The 21,268-nt window shown below is 45.8% G+C and overlaps 2 protein-coding genes across 3 annotated transcripts; one reads left to right on the top strand and one right to left on the bottom strand.

Moving 5' to 3' along the window:
• Positions 1-2,464: 2,464 nt before the first annotated feature.
• Positions 2,465-4,848, top strand: GPX1 (glutathione peroxidase 1). Its single transcript, XM_075574069.1, has 2 exons — positions 2,465-2,821; positions 3,374-4,848. Exons 1-2 carry the CDS (start codon positions 2,600-2,602, stop codon positions 3,722-3,724), a joined length of 573 nt encoding a protein of 190 aa, XP_075430184.1. The 5' UTR covers positions 2,465-2,599; the 3' UTR covers positions 3,725-4,848.
• Positions 4,849-11,142: 6,294 nt separating this feature from the next.
• On the bottom strand, positions 11,143-16,616 carry C17H3orf62 (chromosome 17 C3orf62 homolog). 2 transcript variants are annotated; one of them, XM_075574067.1, is made up of 4 exons: positions 16,585-16,616; positions 14,511-14,872; positions 12,807-12,898; positions 11,143-11,928 (listed from the first exon to the last, which is right to left on the bottom strand). In XM_075574067.1, the coding sequence occupies exons 1-4, from the start codon at positions 16,591-16,593 to the stop codon at positions 11,627-11,629; spliced, it is 765 nt and encodes a 254-aa protein (XP_075430182.1). In that variant the 5' UTR covers positions 16,594-16,616; the 3' UTR covers positions 11,143-11,626. The 2 variants fall into 2 exon arrangements, with proteins under 2 accessions (XP_075430182.1, XP_075430183.1); XM_075574068.1 differs by lacking the exon at positions 16,585-16,616 and adding an exon at positions 16,426-16,578.
• Between the last annotated feature and the right edge of the window lie 4,652 nt (positions 16,617-21,268).

Below are 21,268 nucleotides of genomic sequence, written 5' to 3'. Positions count from 1 at the left end.
ATAGTGTGATCTGAATAGCTTACCGTTTGTTGTCTTGAGTGAAAGAGTGCACATTTTAACTCTTACCAGGCACTGAGCAAGGGTTAGATGTTTTTATACGCTATAACCAGCTGGTGCATCTGATATATACCAGTGAGACGTTATGTTTGTGATGCATTATCAGATTGTGCTTCTTGAGGATGCAGACTGTCGTTTCACTCCAATATTAACATGTACTGTCCATGCACTTATTCCCTCACCTGCTGTCTCTGTAAGTTTCCATCATACCACTTAGATTGTAAGATCTTCGGGGCAGGGATTTCCTTTCCTATTGTCTGATTTTGCTCCTCTTATTGTATTATTATAATTCCCTGTACTGTATTCTTTGTGAAGCGCTGAGTACATTTTTGACGCTATATAAATAAAGACATACAATACAATACATGGCACAGATTCCTCCTAGTCATGTGACTTAAGCTGGCTGAATTCAGTCGCTCTCAACAATGATGCCTCTTGGGTACTGTCCGTGGCATTTGAGAGAAGCCAATCACGTGATTTAAGGTACCGTAAGGAGTTACAGAGAAAATACTTTGTCGCTTGACTTGATAGTTGACGGAAGCAACTGCTTTTTCATCAAATATACAAGGGGTAGACCTCTGACCCTATTGATGGAGAAACAAGGAGCGCAACGAAGGAACCAATAAATAAAAAAGTAATTTATAATGGAAAGTACTGAAAATATGGTGTCGTGGTGCAAACTGATAATTAATATATACCGTGAATAACCATAAAGTGAGTTCAAAATGAGGTTTGATAACAACACTTAATTCAAAAGTCACACAGTACTCCGTTGAACCAGGCATCTGGATTTAACTCTCCACGGTAGGGAAGAAACACAAATACATGTAGGGAAGAAACACAAATACAGAATGGATGGTGCATTAACGTATTTACTCCATAAACAAACAACACAAAGGGGGAAACTGCCAACTCACAATCACCCCGATGGTAGAAAGCATGGAGTGACTTGGGGCGCACTCCAACCCTTCCCCGGTATAAACAGCTGCTTGCCTGTCTCGTCCTGCGTGTGTAGTAGCCTCCGTTTGCTGCTCTCACCGGCAGATCGATCAGGACCTCTGATGTCAGCAAGTTGGAGTTCCGGTCGGGTAGTACGGTGGCCTACAAGATCCAAAAAGCCCAACGCGTTTTGCCAGTCTGTCGGCTTCTGGGGTTATGCTAGCACTCTGGAGGCGACGCGTTTAAATACCCTACAGCTCTCTTCCTTTTAATTAAACTCTGCTGATTACAATCAAGGATAAGACAGCCCCTGAATCGCTAAAGGTTGAAATATATAGGGGGAGCTGCCTACCATAAAAATGGAAAGCGAAACTAGTTGGATCACTAGGTGGCGCTATACCATTGTAAACAGAGTCTTGCAGAAACTGAGTTTCTTTTCTATGTACTATGTACTATAATCGTAAATAGCAGTATAGCAATATATTAAAAACTCCCATCAAGTGAAAGATACATCGGCTGAAAACATCACAAAACGCACAGTGTCTGGCTGGAAACGTCCCGACCTCCTCGCAGGGCGCGTTCCACTGAAAGCACAGTGTATTACCGGCCTCTAACAGGACAGCTGATCGGCAGACAAAGGGAGACACTGATGGTGATGTAGCGTAGATGTGTTTTTATTGTGTAAATCAGGGATGCGCAAACTTTTCCCCCTGTGCCCCCCTGCCTGCTCTTCTCCCCCCTCCCCCCCATCTGGATCTTTCCTTATCATTGTTCATGCTTGGATAATCACTACAGGTATCCCTTTTGAACCAGCAGCACCGGTAATACTGTTTGTATATTTATTTAATGGTGTGCAGCATATCACTATTTCTTTGACAAAAGTTAAAGCAGCGGTCGTTTTTTTTAAAGTTATTTATTTATTTCCCCTTTAATATGTGGATAAATACAAGCCACACAATAAGTAATTAGCTAAGTTGCCAATCGATCTTTTCTCCTGTGATCGATTGGCGAAGATTCGGCTATCGGGTTCACTAAATTGCTGCAGAGTAGTATTGACTCAGTATCTGTGACTATGTAAATGGTTGCTATAGAAAAAAAAAAGGCTTGTTACATTATAATGCATTAAAAATGTCATTCAGAGTTGTTTCTAAAAAAAAAAATGTTACAAGTATTTTCTCATAGGTCAGAAGTGATTCATTTAAAGATCACACCTGTAGGATATTGCTCGGGCTGCAGCTTGAAGTAGCTGCTCGTTGTGGGACTTGAACTTGTGGTTCATCATTGCAAACTCATTCATGCAGCAAAGCCCCTTTGCACATTGTATCAGTCACAGCCTCGCCCTGCTCTCCGATTGGACAATCCCACACTTTCGCTCCGCCCTGCCCTTGGGCCTTTGTACGTTCTACAAGTGGGCGTGTCTCCCGCGAAATGTGAGCGTTCTATAGGAGGGCGTGTCTCTTTCTCGGCACGCCCTCCCTGGACCAGCCTTCCTGTTGGTGAGCTCGCCCCGTCCTCTGTGGGCCTTGTCTCCGCCCCCGCCCAGGTGTTACATAAAAGGCGCCGCTCGCGCCTCCTCGCGCAGTGTCCCCCTGCCGCTCGTGCCATGTCTTCCTCGCGCTTCTTCGAGTTCTCTGCCCGCCTGTTGGGCTCGGGCGAGCCGCTCAGCTTCGCCCGGTTCCGTGGCCGGGTGGTGCTGATTGAGAACGTGGCTTCGCTCTGAGGGACCACGGTGCGGGATTACACCCAGATGAACCAGCTCCAGAGCACCCACGGGCCCCGGGGGCTGCACGTACTCGGCTTTCCCTGCAACCAGTTCGGGCACCAGGTAATTTTACTCCTCCCGGTGCGATGTGGGTGGGGCTGGGGGGGCAGCACGGGGTGCGATGTTCTACAGGGGTCTGGTGGGTAGCTCGGGGTGCAATGCTGTGGGGGTGTGATGCTCTGCAGTGTGCTGCTAGGGGGGGGGGGCAGCTCGGGGTGTGATGTTCTGCAGGGGTCTGGTGGGTAGCTCGGGGTGCAATGCTGTGGGGGTGTGATGCTTTGCAGTGGGCTGCTAGGGGGGGGGCAGCTCGGGGTGCGATGTTCTGCAGGGGTCTGGTGGGTAGCTCGGGGTGCAATGCTGTGGGGGTGTGATGCTTTGCAGTGGGCTGCTAGGGGGGGGGCAGCTCGGGGTGCGATGTTCTGCAGGGGGCTGCTGGTGGGGGGGCAGCTCGGATTGCGATGCTCTGTGGGGTGGGGGGGCAGCTCTGCGTGCGATGCTCTGCATGAACCAGAGCGCTGATTGCCTGCAGGAGTCTGGCAGCGGGACTTGTGGTGCCCTGTTTTCTAGAACTCCTATTACCCCATATAACCTCTCCCCTATAACTCCTTCCCTCAGGAAAACGGTGGCAATCAGGAGATCCTCAGCTCCCTGAAGCACATCCGCCCCGGGGGAGGCTTCCAGCCGAACTTCACCCTATTGGAGAAGTGCGATGTTAACGGTGAGAAGGAGCACCCCCTGTTCACCTTCCTGAAGGAGCAGCTGCCGTATCCCAGCGACGATCCCGTGTCGCTCATGACAGACCCCAAGGGCATCATCTGGGCCCCCGTGCGGAGGAGTGACATCTCCTGGAACTTCGAGAAGTTCCTGATCGGCCCAGACGGCGTCCCGTACAAGCGCTACGGGAAGTGCTACGAGACCATCAAGATCAAGGAGGACATAGAGAAGCTGCTGAAAACCGCCTGCTAATTGGGCTGACTAGCTGCAGGAGCGCAGCAAAGTTCTGGTATACACACGGCCCCTGCGGTACCACGCAAATGTAACTTCCACGGAACAGTAGATTTTGGAACAGTCAACTTTATTTTATTGGCCTCAAACTTTAGCCATCTAAGGCTGCGCTTATAGTGCCCGTCACGTGCGCTTATAGTAAGGACGGAGCGGCGGCTTGGTCGCGATCGCTGGAAATCATCTCAATTTTTTTTTATATTTTTTTTCTCCAAGCGACCGCAGTCTGACGTCACCAGCACTATAAGCGTAGCCTTAGGCCGCACTTCGTGCCAGCAACGTCGTGTGTAAACAAATGCATTGAATCTGTCACGTGAGCTTATAGTAGGAGCGGCACGGCGGCTTGATCGCTAAAAGTCAATTAAATTCAATTTGATTTTTTTTTTCAGCGTGGCGCCGGCGCTATAAGCGCGGTCTTATGACGGCTGCAGGGTTACTTTACGAGCAACCAAAACACAACTGCAGTAATTCATCACCTAAGCCAGGAGTGGCCAACTCCAGTCCTCAAGGGCCATGAACAGGTCAGGTTTTAAGGACATCCTTGGTGCAGCAGCTCAGTCTTTGACTGCACTACCTGTGCTGAAGCAGTGATATCCTGAAAACCTGACTTGTTGGGGACCCTTTAGATTGTTATTTGCCACGCCTGACCGAAAAGATAAAAATCTCATTCCTCCTCCCCATAGTCTGGTTACCAAACAAACACTAGCTGTATTAAAGTTTGAGTAAATCATATTGATTTAACCTGTTCTACAAATCATTGAGATTAGCTCACTTTGCTCCCAGGCTGGGCTGGTACTTTAAGAGGTACAGTGCCAGTACACAGGGGGCTGTGTGTAATCATGTCTGCGTTTCTAATTTCTGGAAGAGCCTTCTTTGCCTGGGCACTGTGATGGTGTTTAACCCCTTGTGTTTCCTGAGCGGGCTGCTAAAACCCTGCAGACCTTACTTATGATGTTCTCCTTTTAAACCATGTGCAGAGGGAGAGCTGATGTATCTTGTAACGAGTCTGTGGATGTTTAGTAAGTCAGTGGAGAGGCCGAGGGACTGATAAGCACTTAGTGTCTTAATAAAAAAAATAATTAAGAAAATCTGCGTTGCTAATTTTGTTTAGAAACTGTTCCTTGGATGTCCAGGGTCCATTCCCACAAATGAATGGTATAAATATGTCCTAAAGTAATGAGCGACATAAATTATTACTATCACCGTCAGAAGGATCAGAGACGAAGATTCCAATCCATCTCCCACTTCAAAGTTCATGCAGGTTGGGAACGGTTTATTGTTGATGCAGTGATGAATGTGGTGAGTTTATGGGGGGGAGATAGCAGCCAGCTTAGATGTGACTGCCGGCCCTGCTGCAGTGTTAATGTGAGCGTTGGTGAAAGAACAGTGGGTTTGCTTTCCTCCTGGGAATTTGAAAAGCGGTGTAACCTGAAAGGAACAGGGAAGATACCTGCTCAGTAAAAAGCGGGTGATCAGGCGGTGCACAGCTGCCGTCAGGATATGAATCAGGGAGTCCACACGCTATGAATCTAAAAGTCTATGTTTAATGAGTGCATGACAACACGAGACAATCTGCTACAAAGAACTTCTTGACGCGTTTCGTCTCGTTGGAGACTTTGTCAAAAGAATAACTGGCATTGCCTCCAGTGACGTTCATATAGGGGGACAAGGATCTCTATTGGGTGTAAATGGTTGAATCAGATGTTCAACACACCAGATAGATAATGAGATCATAAGGGTCTAAGGTAACACAACCTCTAATTAACCCTCTCCTATATCTTCACCTATAAGACATCACACAGAGCCAATCTGCTGCAGTAATACTTATATATAACACACACATAACCACAACATGTTTAAAAACAAATACTAACACTGCAAAGTAGATACATTATCTTGCCAGTATTGTAGCAGGAGCTCCTGGGAATTTGAAAAGCGGTGTAACCTGAAAGGAACAGGGAAGATACCTGCTCAACCTAGGGTAAATATTGCGGAGCAAGCGGGTGCACTAGGGAAAGGCAATGCTATGAGAGAGGTGGGGTGGGATACAAGGCAGAAAGTATCCGAGGATGCCCGGGAGGTCCCGATAGCATGCACTCAATGCGCGCTACTGGTATGTAGGTGGGAAGATTACCTGCTGAAAAGGGTGGCTGAACCGTGAAGATCCACAGGTAATACAACCAAAAAACAAGTCCCAAAAACAGGCATGTGAATTGGATATATAAAAAACAGTGTAATGATCATATATAAAATAAAAAAATGAGGGACAAATGTTAAAGCTAAAGAGCCATTTATGTCCAGCTCAGTGGAAGCAGCATAAATGACTGTACAGTAATGGTAGCTCACCGACCAACGTGCATGTGTATCCAATGGAATATAGGATGGGAATCGGACAGTGAAATAACTGACCCTGAAAACACACCCCTGCACACAGAGGAACGGGGGGAGGGTATAAGAAATGCAGAAAAGGGAAGGTACCCTCATTTCTATACCTCCTCTGGCCCTTTGTCTGATTCACAACCTCAGGGGCAAATAAGGTCTGAATAAACCTGTAGGTGACGAGACACTGGAGTTGCTGTAAGCTTGAGAATCTGCCAAGGGGATCCCGGCGGGAGGTGCCCCGATTGGGCAGTAGTAATCAGTTGGAGCTCAGTCCCTGAAACATCGTTCCTGGTGCCGCCGGTACATTTAATAGATGGTCGCGTGGTACGTCATAGATGACGCTTGACTTCTGACGCGCGTTTCGCTTCTGAGGTCATTTCTCCACAGATTGTTAAAACTACAGCGACTCGAGAGTGTCTCGGCCCCTTTAGGTTTTTTCATTGACCGCAGGCACCGCGCAGGCTGGGACTCTAGTGCCGGCGTTGGCGCACTCCTGTAGCCCCAGCGATAAGTGATTATAGCTGCAGGAGATTGTGGCAGGCGTCACGAAGCTCGCCCTCATTGGCTGAACCGCTCACATGACGCGGACGCTTGAAAAGACAAAATTTTTGTCTTTTCAATTTGTGGCCGCGCCATCGCGCTCTGCCGTGTGCGCGTGCGCCTACACTAGATGCACTGTCATAGGAAGACAGGCAATTTATTGGTGCGCATGCAAGTGAGATGGCGTTTACTATAATCCCAGCCCTAGCCGTAACGATTAGGGGTTCCCCTCTTGGCTTCCCCCCCCCCTGTGCAGGGTTATGTATGTATGGTGAGGTTTTATGCTTCCGCTATTGGGGGTTATTTCTATCATTGTCAGTGTGGCTTACTGCTGCTGTACATCATATTCCATAGGCTATTTCATCAGCTACTTTGGTAATTTCCAGGCATCTCGTGCTCCCTGTTGCTGCTCAGACAGCCTTGTGGGGCGATTTGGACCTCTTCAGACTGGACTGTAGTACCCTGTATGGCTATTGTACTCAGGAGGCAGCCTTGTGTTACTGTCATGCATCTGACTAGTGGTCACCCACTTCTTTGCTGTTTCATTTATATACTTGGACAGACAGTTAACATTCACAGCGCCAACACACGGGTGGATTGTGACCTCTTTAGACTGGACTGCAGTACCGTGTGTGGCTACTTTATCCTGTTGGAAGACCTTATTTGCCCCTGAGGTTTTTTATCGGACCAAGGGCCAGAGGAGGCATAGAAATTATGGTACCTTCCCTTTTCTGCATTTTTAATGAAAATGCATCATGTATGCACAGTATGTATGTCTTTATTTATATAGCGCCATTAATGTACACAGCGCTTCACAGTAGTAATACACGTGACAATGATACAAATACCAAATTACATAATAACACATAAAGGGAATAAGTACTTCAGACATAAAAGTAACATTTAGGAAAAGGAGTCCCTGATCTGAAGAGCTTACAATCTAATTGGTAGGAGGAAGATACAGTAGGAGGGAATTTAGGTAAGTGCGTCTGCAGGGGGCCAAGCTTTATGTATCGTGTATAGTGTTAGCCACGGAGCTACTCATACAGTATGCTTCGTTAAGCAGGTGTGTTTTAAGGTGGATAGAGAGAGTGCTAGGCAGGTATTGAGGGGGAAGGGCATTCCAGAGGTGTGGGGCAGTCAGTGAGAAGGGTTTAAGGCGGGAGAGGGCTTTGGATACAAAGGGGGTAGAGAGAAGACATCATTGAGAAGAACACAAGAGTCGGGATGGTGCATAGCGAGAAATTAGGGCTGAGATGTAAGGAGGAGCAGAAGAATGTAAAGCTTTAAAAGTGAGAAAGAGAATTGAGTGCGAGATGCGGGATTTGATAGGAAGCCAGGAGAGGGATTTCAGCAGGGGAGACGCTGAGACAGATTTAGGAAAGAATACAACCTTGTGACTAATTCACGTCACCCGAGACCTGGTGAGGAATTAACCCCTGCACTGCCTGCAGTTACCAGGGTTGACATGCAAGGATTTAACAAGGTCCGCTATAAAACATTTGTCCCTCATTTTTATTTTATATATGATCATTAAACTGTTTTTAATAAATCCAATTCCCACACCTCATGGTTCGGCCACCTTTTTTTAACCGGTAATCTTCCCACCTATGTATCACTAGCGAGCATTGAGTGCATGCTATCGGGACCTCCCCGGGCGGCCTCGGATACTTTCTGCCCTGCATCTTCCCCCCCTCTCTAATAGCTGTGCAACCTGCAACGTGTTGCAACTGAGCGAATAAAACACGTGTTACACAGGGGAGAGGAGGTGTTGTGTGGCCGAGTGCTTTTAGGTAAAGGAGCCGGCAGTCCCTGTGGTGCAGCTGTCAAAGTCCACAGGTTGCTGAGATTGCCTGTTCCGTGTCACCGTCACCCCCTCCACCCCCCTCCCCCTCCCACCCCGGTCCATGCCAGGGTTGGGCCTCCTGTGAGACAAAACCTCCAGGAAGCAGCCAGCGCTCGGGAAATTCCAGCTGCAGTGGGCGGGAAGTCTGTGTCACTGTCAGAAAGCAGACTCATGCTGACATGTTACAGGCAGTGAACTGGTTAATGCAGTCATTTATTGCGGTTTTAGTTTTTGGGGGTTTTTTTACACTTTTTTTTTTTACAGTTATATCTTCAAATACATAAAGTTATAAAGAACCTCCCAACACTGGCGCTCTAACAGCCCTGCCATTTACTCGCCCCTCACACGGAACCGTCCACAGCGAAGATTTGGTTTGTTTTGCATATTGTATTGTATTGTATGTCTTTATTTATATAGCGCCATTAATGTACATAGCGCTTCATATTGACCTTGGAAAGTGACTGTGCAAGGTTACCGAGGCCTGGCATGGGCAGCACTGCTCCTTCAGTTACTGTAGTTGTCTCCAGACTCCTGAGCTGTAGACAGACAAGTCCTGGCAGAGCTCTGTGTCGGGAGAAGTGAGGTAACTGCGGGAAAATGTGTGCTTAAAATGTTACATTCTACATTCTAAAATGTTAAAATGTATACACTGGTGTTCCTGGGAATCAGTTCAGCATGGGTGTGCCCCCTGTGTATATATTGGGATTCTCAGAGTCCAGGATACCCCAGAAAAAATAGTCCCAATCAGTGATACAATGGGTCAGGAGGTCCTGTACAGCTCTGAGTAATGAGTACAATGGGTCAGGAGGTCCTGTACAGCTCTGAGTAATGAGGAGACCACTCTCGTTCCAAGGACATCGTGGGTAATTCTGAAGCCAACCTGTTTGGACAAAAATCCCTATTGGAGTCAATGGGGCTTTTAGGGCAAAAACAGCGAACCCAAGGCTGCTTCAGACTATATAGCATTGCCGCTATAGAAATGAAACAGCACAAACAAACCTCCATACTGCAGTTATTGTGTAAAATCGATCAAATCTATAAAGCGATGCTAAACTATTCACAAACGCTTGCATCTGATGTCCATACAACAAGCTTGTCCCTGTGCTTATGTCTTCCGGTGGTAACTCCACGTCCGAGCGTGTGCTGGTGTCTGTACCCCTGATGGAGAGAAACTTTGTTTCTTGAAATGCGTTGGGATGGGATAAGCGAGATAGTCATCTACTCCAGTGGACCGCGGGGCCGTGACTTGAGACACCAACAAACGCTTGGACGTGGCGCAGTGTTACGCACGGAAGGCGCTGCACAAGGACATGCTTGTATGCAAATCTGACGCAAGCGTTTTCGATTCTGTTGGTATCACGTGATATAGTTTGTTACCGTTTTTCACAATGACATGGAGGTTACTCGTTGCGTTCGCTTTTTATAAGCCGGGAGGTGACCAGGCCGAGAACGAGACAGCAGCTCTCTCTGGGGGTAACTGAGTACGCGTCAATACATAGCAGGATTGCACCCCTGAGGTGGCTACGGGACATGAATGGGAAGTCCGGAAAATGCTATAAAAATATATATTATGATCCCAGTGTGTGTATATATATATATACACACATACATTTATATCCTACTGTTTCTATTAGTCTCCCAACATGCAGATTAGATTGCTAGCTCTTTGGAACAGGGGCACCTTCCTTTATTGTTACATTTATGTTGATGTATTATTATTATATTCCCTGTACTGTAATGTTTGTCAAAATTGTAAAGAACTGCGTGCCTGGCTTGGCTATACAAATATATACATAAACCCCCCCCCCCCCACACACATAATATATATATTATTATTCAACCAGCATCAGAATACAGCTCGAGTTCTCTCTGCATTCGAGTCTTGTTTGTAAGGTGACTGAATTAATTATTTAAAGCTGCATTTTACCGGGACCTTTCCGGGCACAGATGTTACACGCAGAACAATAAGTAACATTTTCCAGAAGTGGAAAAATAATAAGTGGTCTGATTCAGTGTCACATGGTTCCCTCGCGTACGGAACATCTGCTTTCTCTTCCCCTCTGCGATGCGTTTCATTCCCTTACCACATCCTGGGGTACCAGGCCAGTCACATCATATCAGCCAATTCCCCCATCTTTTACACGGATCCCCTTTCTAGCTGCGCAGTGCATTGCTGGGCGCTATGGCAGGAAAGAGGTTAAGTGGACGTGGCACCCGCCCACGGATTGTGTCCTAAGATTACCGACTCGTGTCGTGTTTATCTTGTGCCTATCAAAACTTGCCTTAATCTCGTACGTTCCCGGATTCAGACCTGTGCCAACCTACCCCACGGGTGGCCAACTCCTGTCCTCATAGGCCACCAACAGGTTTTAAGGATATCCCTGCTTCAGCACAGGTGGTGCAGTCAACTGATTGAGCCACCTGTGCTGAAGCAGGGGTATCCTGAAAACATGACCTGCTGGAGGCCCTTGAAGACCGGAGTTGCCCACCCCTGCCCTAAACTCTCTGCTTCCTGTTTGTTCGTGTTCACGTTCCCTTGTGGTTTGATTAAACGCGGTAAATAATACACGTTGCTTCTCTCCTTGGATTTCAGAAAACCTTCCCAACAACGCCATAAAAGCGAAAATAAGCCGCGTTTTATTGCTCTTTCACATATCTGCATCGTTTGTAACCACTCGCGGCCAGAGAAAGGGTTCGTGGGAATAAGCCGTTCCTAGAATTAAACTTAAGTGAACGCTATGTGCAGGATTTATATAACAATATATTATAAAAATACAGAGCAACATATTATATTTTGTTAGATAATGTAGTTTAAAAGCAATCCAGAAAAATATATTTCTTGTGCTAAGAATATGACTATTCCAAATAATTTCTGATAACCCATGAAAACTCTATAAAAACAGTTAAAATATGTATCAATCTTATATAAATATATATCTTATTAAAGCATGCACTATATAAATAATACCGGGTGGTCTAAAAATGTCGCTAGCAGGTAAACGGTTAAAAACAAAATCTTGCGCATATTCGAGTTGCAAAGTTGGTATTGCCGACGGTTAACGCATCAATAAGGAGTCGTTAATGGAACCCGGCCTCGCTCAAAACCAGAGTTGCTTTTCGTGGTCCCATAACATCCACGGAGCCGTGGGGCTGAGGTCCACGCAGCTCGGCAGATCGTAATCCTGCTCTAGATCCAAAACCGTCTCGATGATCGTGTCGTCCTCGCTGGGTGACGGGTGCCCCGGCACCGCCTCGTTGGCTGGGTCTCCGTCGCCCAGGAGTAGAGACATGACGTCCCCCGGGTGGGGAGTTTTCGGGGACGGGGAGCTTCCGCCGCTCAGCTCCGCTTCGCAATCCAGCGTCCGCGTCAGCTCCTCTAGCGTGTGGAGACTCGTGCTTTCTACGTGTTGGACAGAGCAGGTTTACTTATTTATGGGTGTCATCTGCGTCAGGGCTGGGCAACTCAACTCCACTACTTAAGGGCCACCAACTGGTCAGCTTTTCAGGATATCCCTGCTTCAGCACAGGTGGCTCAATCAGTGGCTCAGTCTCTGACCTGTTGGTGGCCTTTGAGGACTGGAGCCGCCCGCCCCGGACCTACATACTACGGAGCAACCACGACAACACTACTTATTTTATTGTCAAACTTCTAGTTTCGCTTTGTTTAAAGAAAAAACTGGTTTATTTTGGGAAGTCTCTCTCCCGTTCTTCTTTCTACACATAGATAATGTATTAATCGTTCGAAAACATGGTCCCAATAGCTTTTTTACCGATGCCATTTTTTTCGTCATACACAGTACCACTCCATGATGGACATATGCCACTTTGACCACTGTCTTTATCACAAGAGATATTCACATATTACTTAAATGCCAACGTAACTACCAGGGTGCCTCCAATGCCCTCAGCTGCTTCACCCTAGTTATATTTTTGAATATAATATTGGTGGTATTTTGGAGAAATATTAGGGATTTATATCAACCGGTTTCCCACAGAGAATTAAAAGGTATTGATCCATTTGATGGAGATCTGAAGCAGGCAAATAATGAATATATTGGTTATCGATCATTCACTCGTCGTAGTGAATGGGAGGCAATGTGAGGAAAGTTTTGCTCTGCGTAGTGAATATATCACCTCAGTGCTGTAGAATCGTTACGGAGGCTTCTAGTTCCCGTTAATAGATGGGGCGTTTAATAGAAAGTGTTAGTCGTGGGTTGTATTTAGGGGGAAACACAATGTGTGTTAGTATGTGTTCCATAATTCCACCATGTTACTCACCAATTATATCTAGAAGGTCCCTGGTAATTTCCTGTCCGCAGGGGTCTGTGTACAAATTGTCGTCAGATTTAGCGATGGCCTCAGTATCCAAGCTGTGTGCAAGTAAGCAATGTGTTAAATAAGCAGCTTATCGCTCCATCCTCTATCTCTTCACTCCTCTATCATCTCTTTCCGTTCCTCGATCATCTCTCCACCCATCTATCATCTCTCCTCCTCTCCCACCCCTCTATCATCTCTCCCATCTCTTCCACCCCTCTATCATCTCTCCCATCTCTTCCACCCCTTTATCATCTCTCCCACCCCTCTATCATCTCACCCACCCTTCTATCATCTCTCCACTCCTCTATCATTTCTCTCCGTTCCTCTATCATCTCTCCACCCTTCTATCATCTCTCCATCTTTCCAACCCTCTATCATCTCTCCCACTCCTCTATCATCTCTCCCACTCCTCTATCATCTCTCCCACCCTTCTATCATCTCTCCATCTTTCCAACCCTCTATCATCTCTCCCACTCCTCTATCATCTCTCCCACCCTTCTGTCATCTCTCCATCTTTCCATCCCTCTATCATCTCTCCCACCTCTCTATCAATCATCTCTCCACCCTTCTATCATCTCTCCATCTTTCCATCCCTCTATCATCTCTCCCACCCTTCCATCATTTCTCCATCCCTTCACCTATCCACCTCTAGACTCGGGTGGACCGTTGAGTAATGTCCAAACTGCCGAATGTCTTGGGTATATTTGGAGGAATCTGCCATGGCAGTCTGTGTCTGCAGTCTGTAGAGCTAGCCTTGCTCTATGTGTATATATGCATGTTTGTATATATGTATATATGTATGCATGTTTGCATGCATGTTAAAAAGGAAAACAGAACTCACCAAGCCTTTTTCCACAGATGCGGTTTATTGGTGCTCTGGTTCTGTGCCCTCAACGCAGGGCACTTTAATTCAAGAAAAATCTAGAGAGTTAGACCGGCACTCAAAAGTAGATGAAAACAAACTCACTTTATCCTTTAGATCCACTTCATGGCTGGAAGGGGCCCTGAAACATTGCTCTTTTAGCAATTTTGTGTCTAAATACTGCTTTTTGTGAGAATATGCTTAAGCCTCTTTTTTTCTATGTAACATTTGAATTAAACAGAACCCTTTCAAGTGGATCTAAATGATAAAGTGAGTTTGTTTTCCTTTTTATCTACTCATGAGTGCTGGTCTAACTCTACATTTTTGTTTTTATTTATGCATATGTGTATCTATATGCATGAATGGAAGTTATATTAGATTTTTTTTCCCATTACTACCCTGTAATGGGCCCCTAGAATCTGTTTATCCCTGTGGGCCATTGATACTCCAGTCCAACAAACCACCTCTCCATGCCTCAACCTTTCCATCCATCCCTCTATCTCTCTCCCTTCATCCACCTCGTCGGAAGAGAGCCAGGCTCTAACCTCACCAGAGCCTGGGACAGCTGCCTGCGGCCCTGGTCCCTGCCATTAGTACACTTAGGCGGGACAGACCCTACACCAAACGATCACGTTGGCTGAGTCCCAGAAGACCGGTCGAACTCGGGTGTCGACTATCTTCTGGCTCTCAAAATGTTAAAGGTCTCAGCTACCCAAATGTAACCCCTTCACTGCATATTTCGTCATTGGGCCCCCCTGGTAGTGAAGGTGGTGACACGCCATGCGACTCGTACTGTGATTTACCTGCGGGCACTTTTTCCTGTGTGGTTTGAGTTGTAAGGCCGTTTCAGAAGGTTCTCCCTGCTGGAGAAGGGTCTCCTCTTAAACGAGGTCCTGCTCCGGTTATTTTCCGGACCATGCCCCGTTACGGGAGCCGGTTGAATGTTTTCCATAGGCTGGTTCAGAGAGGACGAGTCTCCAAACGGGATCCTCCTGTACCCTACGTGCCTCAGGTTTGTCGGGGACCTTTGCCACGTGTGCCGTAAAGAGCCGGAGGCATTCTGCACTTGGACGAGAGTTGGGAGCACAGTACATTCCAGGGCCCGATCGATGGCAGCTGAGAGCTCCTTCCTGCATCTTCTCAGTTTCTCAGACATGGCCCTCAACTAGAAAAAACCTCAAAGGGGTGAATATAGGATTGGAATCTACCCCAAAAATAATTCAAACGACTGGGGAAGAAAAATTAAACAGTAACAGTAGTCAGAAGAAGAGTGTGTAATATCTCAGGGAAATATTATAATTATTGTTAAAAATAAGTATCTCTTATCTTCTATTATTATTACGTTATTGATACCTATCACTGTATAGTCTGTTATTTTATAAATAGTTGTTGTTATATAATTATCTTATACATATTTATTGATATCTAATATTATTATTGTTTAGGTCTTATGGTTGACTTACATTAATGTTGTGTTATAGATACATATTGTTATCTTATATATGTTTTTGTAGTGTTGGGGTTAAACTTGAATGCATGACAATATTAGGGATTTGCAGCGCTGCTTTGTGAATATTCCCACAAATGTAATCAGTAATTCGCATTGAGACGAAAAGTGTGCCCAGTTCAGAATGGGGACCCTTAACTGAAATTAAATAATTTAGGGGGGGAGGGGCTCCGTTCGAAAACATTGGGAACTACATGGCTATGGGTTGGCGACATAGATTTACACCTGGATTAAATGTGGCACAGTATAATCACATGTAGGACAATTATAATGGGGCTAAGGAGGGATCTTTACCTGCAGGCCACTGATGAATGAATTAACACACACAACACCTGCAAGCTCACATCATTAATTACCTCGAAGACACTTAAAAAAAGGCACAGTCCTAATTATTACAGCCAGTAACTGGCAATGAAGCACAGGACGTCATTTTTGAATGGCCCATGAAGTGCGCTACGGCTTAGCATTGTTTAGTAAATCGGGGCCAGAGGGTGAGGCTTTAGTGAAATACCGCCCCCCCCCCCCCCAAACATTAACAAGAATACGGTTATTAGAAGCGTAAATGAAGGAGTGAGTAATTAATAATTGGATTTGACACATCCATATAATTATTAGATTTGCATCTTGGGAATGGCTGCAGGGTGATTAATATTGGCCATTTTTCATCACATTCCATATTCCTAGCGCTATAAAACATCACACATCAATAAAGTGAACACGCGATGGGGAGAAACATCACACATCAATAAAGTGAACACGCGATGGGGAGAAACATCACACATCAATAAAGTGAACAAGCGATGGGGAGGGCATAATCTACTTAACCCTTTCACGGCCAGAGGGGCCTGAAAATCCCCGTGAAGAGCTGTACGTCCGAATGTACAGCAGTGATCTCCCAGCAGCCTAAAGGGCCAAATACGGCCCACGCCGGACCTCGATGCGGCCCTTGGGCACGAAGGATCTCGATGTGGCCCTTGGGCACGAAGGACCTCGATGTGGCCCTTGGGCACGAAGGATCTCGATGTGGCCCTTGGGCACGAAGGATCTCGATGTGGGTCTTTGACTTCCTGTCCTTGTTAATTTTATACTTGTTGCTTAAAAATATGTGTGGTTTTTTTTGCACTGAAATCGTAATTCAGGTTCATGTTAATGTGTACGGTACAGACGGGGCATTAAACTAGAATCCTATTTCATGTATCAAATTGAATTACAATCAGTGTGCGACCCCTCCGCTCCAAACTCCTTTCTGATCCGATTGAAGAGGCGTTCGGTAGCGGACGTTTAATGGCGATGATGTGTAAGATGGTTACATTGTAACAGCGTCTACACCTGTGCTGGATAATGTGTGTGTGTCAGGTGTGCTCACCTACCCCACTCATCTGATACAAAGACAAATCAGGTGTGGGGGGGTCCCTACAGTGAGGGGAGGGGGGGGGGGGAGAACGTGTCACTTCCGGGACTCACATGCGTGAGGCGACATATGACAAACTGGGTGGGTACCACCGACCCAATTAATTCATGTCAAATCAAGAGATTGCCAGACAATAATCTGAGACACCACATGTGCGGTTGAGATTAAAATGCAATGTAAGCACTCCCCCCATGAATTGAGAAGGAATGGAACATTCCAAAGGGCTGTTTGAACAGGTGAATGTGGGTGACGGTGTAGCCATGACAACTGCCTGAGCCAATCAGAGTGCTGCATGGCCGCCGGCTCTGCATCCGATTCTTGTCTCCAGCAGTGAATGTGGCTTTTAATTAGTTTTTTTTTTTTTTAAATAAACAGCGGTACTGTGTCCGATTACAAAAAAAGAAGAAGAAATATGTGAAATATTGTGAGCAAAGCACTTATTAGAAACACATTATACAAGATTGATTCTGTAAAAACTAAATGCAGAGTTTTTATAATAAACCTCCATGTATTTGACAAGAAAGTGGAACAAAGTGTATAATAATAATAATAATAATAATAATAATAATAATAATAATAATTAGCAGAGTGGAAAAAAAGCCAGGAGTAAAATGTGTGCTTGCACTGCTGTGTCCGTCTGTTTCTGAGACAAAGGGTGAAAATGCGTCGCCCCCAACATCCCCAAGAATAAAACGCAATGGGAGAAAGATGCTGCAGCCCTCACTGCTTGAGGAGAGTATTAAACAGAAACTTCAGGGGATTCTTCAAATCAGGAGCAAAATGCACACAAATTATATAATTTTCATCTTGCGTCAGTGTATCAAGGTCTTTGCATGAAGTTTTGCGCCATGTGTGTGTCAGTTTATGGCTTGGGGAGTGTCAGTGGGAGGAGTTGCACGACGCTCAGATTATAATGAGATGTAGCCGTCTGTGTCTCCGAGACTCACTTTATTATCTTGCATTTGCGTCCCCAAAAAATGCACCAGGTCAGAGGTGGCGTAAAATTTCACAGTCGAAGACTGAGGCCCCTGTGCTGAAGCAGGGATTTCCTGAAAACCTGACCTGTTGGGGGTGTCTTGAGGACTGGAGTTGAGCACCCCAGGGTTAATGTCCCATTATTCTCCAGGAAAGAGAAATGGCATGATTGATTCATTTTTCCCAGCTACAAAAGGAGGCAAAAAATGTATTAAGGAAAATCGTTCCCAATGAAACTTACTTTAGTTTTCTTAGTTCTAGTGCAGTAATTTCCCACTTGTCTTGCAGCCGGGAGACATTAGTAAATATAGATCCCAATGTGTTCTCCCACTTTATTGTTTTTATTTTTTTTTAGAGCTGTGTAACGTAATACTTTTTTTTATTTTCAATCTATGAGGCTTTTCTGCAGTGAATGCTCAGACACCTCACACCTCCACTGAACTGTATTCCTCCCTTGCACATGGTTTCACATCTGCGTTTTCAGTTCGTTGATGTATTGTGCTCTGTATAAATATGTCTTACTGTCTTGGTTGGAGGATAAGAAAGCGGGTGGGTTGAAGATGGCCGTCTCCTCCGGCTGTCTGCAACCACCAGTGAGAGGCCGAGCCCTGGTGGATCCCACGCGGAGAGATGTGGGAGTCGGACACAGAGAATGTGACATCAGAATGTATAAAAATATCATTTATAGAACAGGAATCAGTAACCTCAAAGCATGACATGGTCAAAAGAACAATTTGTGAGGCTGTTATGAGTTACTCATTGAGCTCCTCTAAGTTTTAAATGAGTGTATTCGCCACACACAGGTACAGGAGGGCCCCGGGTATACGGCGGGTTCCATTGCAGAGGCCCGCCGTATAGTGAAAATCGCCAGAAAGCGGATCCGCCTATTTTCAGTTCTGCGCTTGGGCAAACCGGCATTTTCGCCGTTCTGCGCATGTGCAACCTATGCTCTGCGCGCGCAAACTGTGGTATGCGCATGTGCACCGGGCGCACCCGCCCGTTCTGCGCATGCGCGACTTTGGATTTAACATGGCGGCCTCCTCGGTGCCGCCGTATCAGCCGATCGCCGAAAAGCGGAGCCCTGCTGTATTCAGTTCTTCACCATGTATGTATGTATAGCGCCATTCATGTACATAGCGCGCCACAGCAGTATCACACGTGACATAATAATATAACACGTAATGGGAATACGCGCTTCAGACATAAAAGGTAACACTAGGAAAAGGTGTCCCTGCCCCGCAGAGCTTACAATCTAAGTTGGTGATATGGTAAACAAGTGGTTATAAAGCAATGACCCGGTTACTCCAAAACGCCCCAGGAATTGGCGAGTACGATGTCCCTTGGCCATGGTTAGAGAAGTTTTATATTCTCTATTTACGACATGTGATCACACACGGTACTGCGGCTTTGCAAGCCTGCCCCACCCTATTGCCAGGATGTTACATAGCCAGGGTGCCGGCGTTGAGACGTAGAATGTGTGCGTCCGCCTCCCGGGCGATGTGTGAACATCCCAGTACTGGGCTGTTCCTTGATGGAGAAGGATTTAGGAGTGCTTGCAGACAGCAGGCTTAGCTATAGTGCCCAATGTCATGCAGTAGCTGCAAAGGCAAACAAGATCTTATCTTGCATTAAACGGGCAATGGCTGGAAAGGAAGTGAACATAATTATGCCCCTTTACAAAGCATTAGTAAGACCAGACCTTGAATACGGAGTACAGTTTTGGGCACCATGCCTTAGAAAAGACATTATGGAACTAGAGAAAGTGCAGAGAAGAGCCACCAAATAAATAAAGGGAATGGACACTCTAACATGAGGAGAGGGTAGCTAAATTAGATTTGTTTACATTAGAAAAGAGGCGGCTAAGAGGTATGATAACTATATACAAATATATTCGGGGACAGTACAAGGAGCTTTCAAAATAATTATTCATCCCAAGGGCAGTACAAAAGACACAGGGTCATTCCATAAGGTTGGAGGAAAAGAAATTTCACCAGCAACAAAAGGAAAGGGGTCTTTACAGTTAAAATGTGCAATTTGCTACCCATGGAGACTGTGATGGCAGATATCTATTATATCTTTAAAATTTTTTTAGCATAGGTTGAACTTGATGGATATATGTCGTTTTTTTTCAACCTCATCTACTATGTAACTATGTGTTTGACAGAAGGGGACAGTTTCACTTTCCCCTTCATCTCTATTTATTTTCTTAGAATCACTTCTACTCTTTATTTTCACCTGGTGCTCAGTCTCCCCTCGTATCACACACCCACAAGGGGTGACATTGGTGCGATATCACGGTTACCAGCTTCAGTTGGGACATACCCGAGGAAGGAATCTGAATGGTCTCAAGAGCTTGCACTCTTTTTAATCATCAGTTAGCCATTAAAAGGCATCACTTCAGTACTTTTGTTTAAATCACAGCAGCGTTTTTCCTCAGTCTGTCTACTTGACAGGCAATATCCTCGGTCAATAATAATAATAAAAAATATGGAGTGGTGGTGCTGGGTTAGTGACCAAAGTATTATTACTCCGCATTCGCCAAGCGCCAAAACAGCATTTTTTCTTCTACAAAAAAACACTGGGAAATCAAGCAGTAATTTTTTTTTCTATTTAATTTGCAAATATATTGGGACACACACACACAATATACCCAGATATATGGGGAGCAAAATGTAATAGGAGTCGGTTAGATACAAGCTCTCAGTAGTATATACCAGGGGTTCCCAACTCCAGCCTTAAGATCGCCCCCACAGGTCAGGTTTTCAGGATATCCCTGCTTCAGCACAGGCGACTCAGTGGCTCAATTGCGCCACTTGTGCTGAAACAGGCTCTTTGACTGATCCACATGTGCTGAAGCAGGGTTATCCTTAAAACCTGACCTGGCAGAGGAGGACTGGAGTTGAGAACCCCAGGTATATACGGTTGTATTTAATGTTCAGCTTGTTAGATTCAGGATCAGGGATACATAGGCACTTCCCAACTTATCCTGTGCTGAAATTGCAAATGAAGGTGTTGCAATCCTTTAGGGACGGGCACTTAAAAAAAATCTCCAATTTAGAACCAGAACACGCACACGCACGCACACACGTTAAGTATGTTCACGACGTCACTGACACTTGTCACCATTGCAAATGTCAATTCCCAGCCACATCACCCGTCTCTCGTAACCCGCGCCCTTACATCACTTCTGATATTATGAGGCGCTATTATTTACTCAATGTTTAAAATACTAAAATAAATAACATGTTAAATGGTTGAGTTCTTTCACTTCAAGACAGCACCAATATATGTATAACTGGGATTGTACTGGTTTGTTTCCTGTTAGTTATTATAGGATTGAAGCAGGGGGTCTGCGGAGCTGAACAGCCTTCATTCGAGCTCTGGAAGCCCCCTGCTGCGTGAGACATGCCTCAGTAGGGGGGCGCCGGTATATGCATCATGTTTAAATGTCCCTCATCATGCCGGCCAATAGGAACCCGCAAGGGATGACATCACGGCTTCCTATTGGCCCAGAAGATGCAGGACATTTAAAGCCGCCATTACATTAGCCCCAGCGCTGCTTCCTGCAGATACGGCACCCCCTACCCAGATAAGGTACGAAGGGGTTGAAGAACAATTGGCATGTGAAGTGCCCACAACGCCGTCACAAAATACCAGGGGACTCTGGA

Source organism: Ascaphus truei, chromosome 17, assembly GCF_040206685.1.
Source record: "Ascaphus truei isolate aAscTru1 chromosome 17, aAscTru1.hap1, whole genome shotgun sequence".
Lineage (NCBI taxonomy): Eukaryota > Metazoa > Chordata > Amphibia > Anura > Ascaphidae > Ascaphus > Ascaphus truei.
This window is presented reverse-complemented; position numbering and strand designations above follow the sequence as displayed.

Excerpts from the sequence above, each read along its gene's own strand:
- C17H3orf62 (XM_075574067.1), bottom strand. Across the intron at positions 12,899-14,510 it reads ACAGGAAAAAGTGCCCGCAG|CTTGGATACTGAGGCCATCG; the intron begins GTAAATCACAGT and ends ACTTGCACACAG. Across the intron at positions 11,929-12,806 it reads GGACCTTCTAGATATAATTG|AAAGCACGAGTCTCCACACG; the intron begins GTGAGTAACATG and ends TCCAACACGTAG.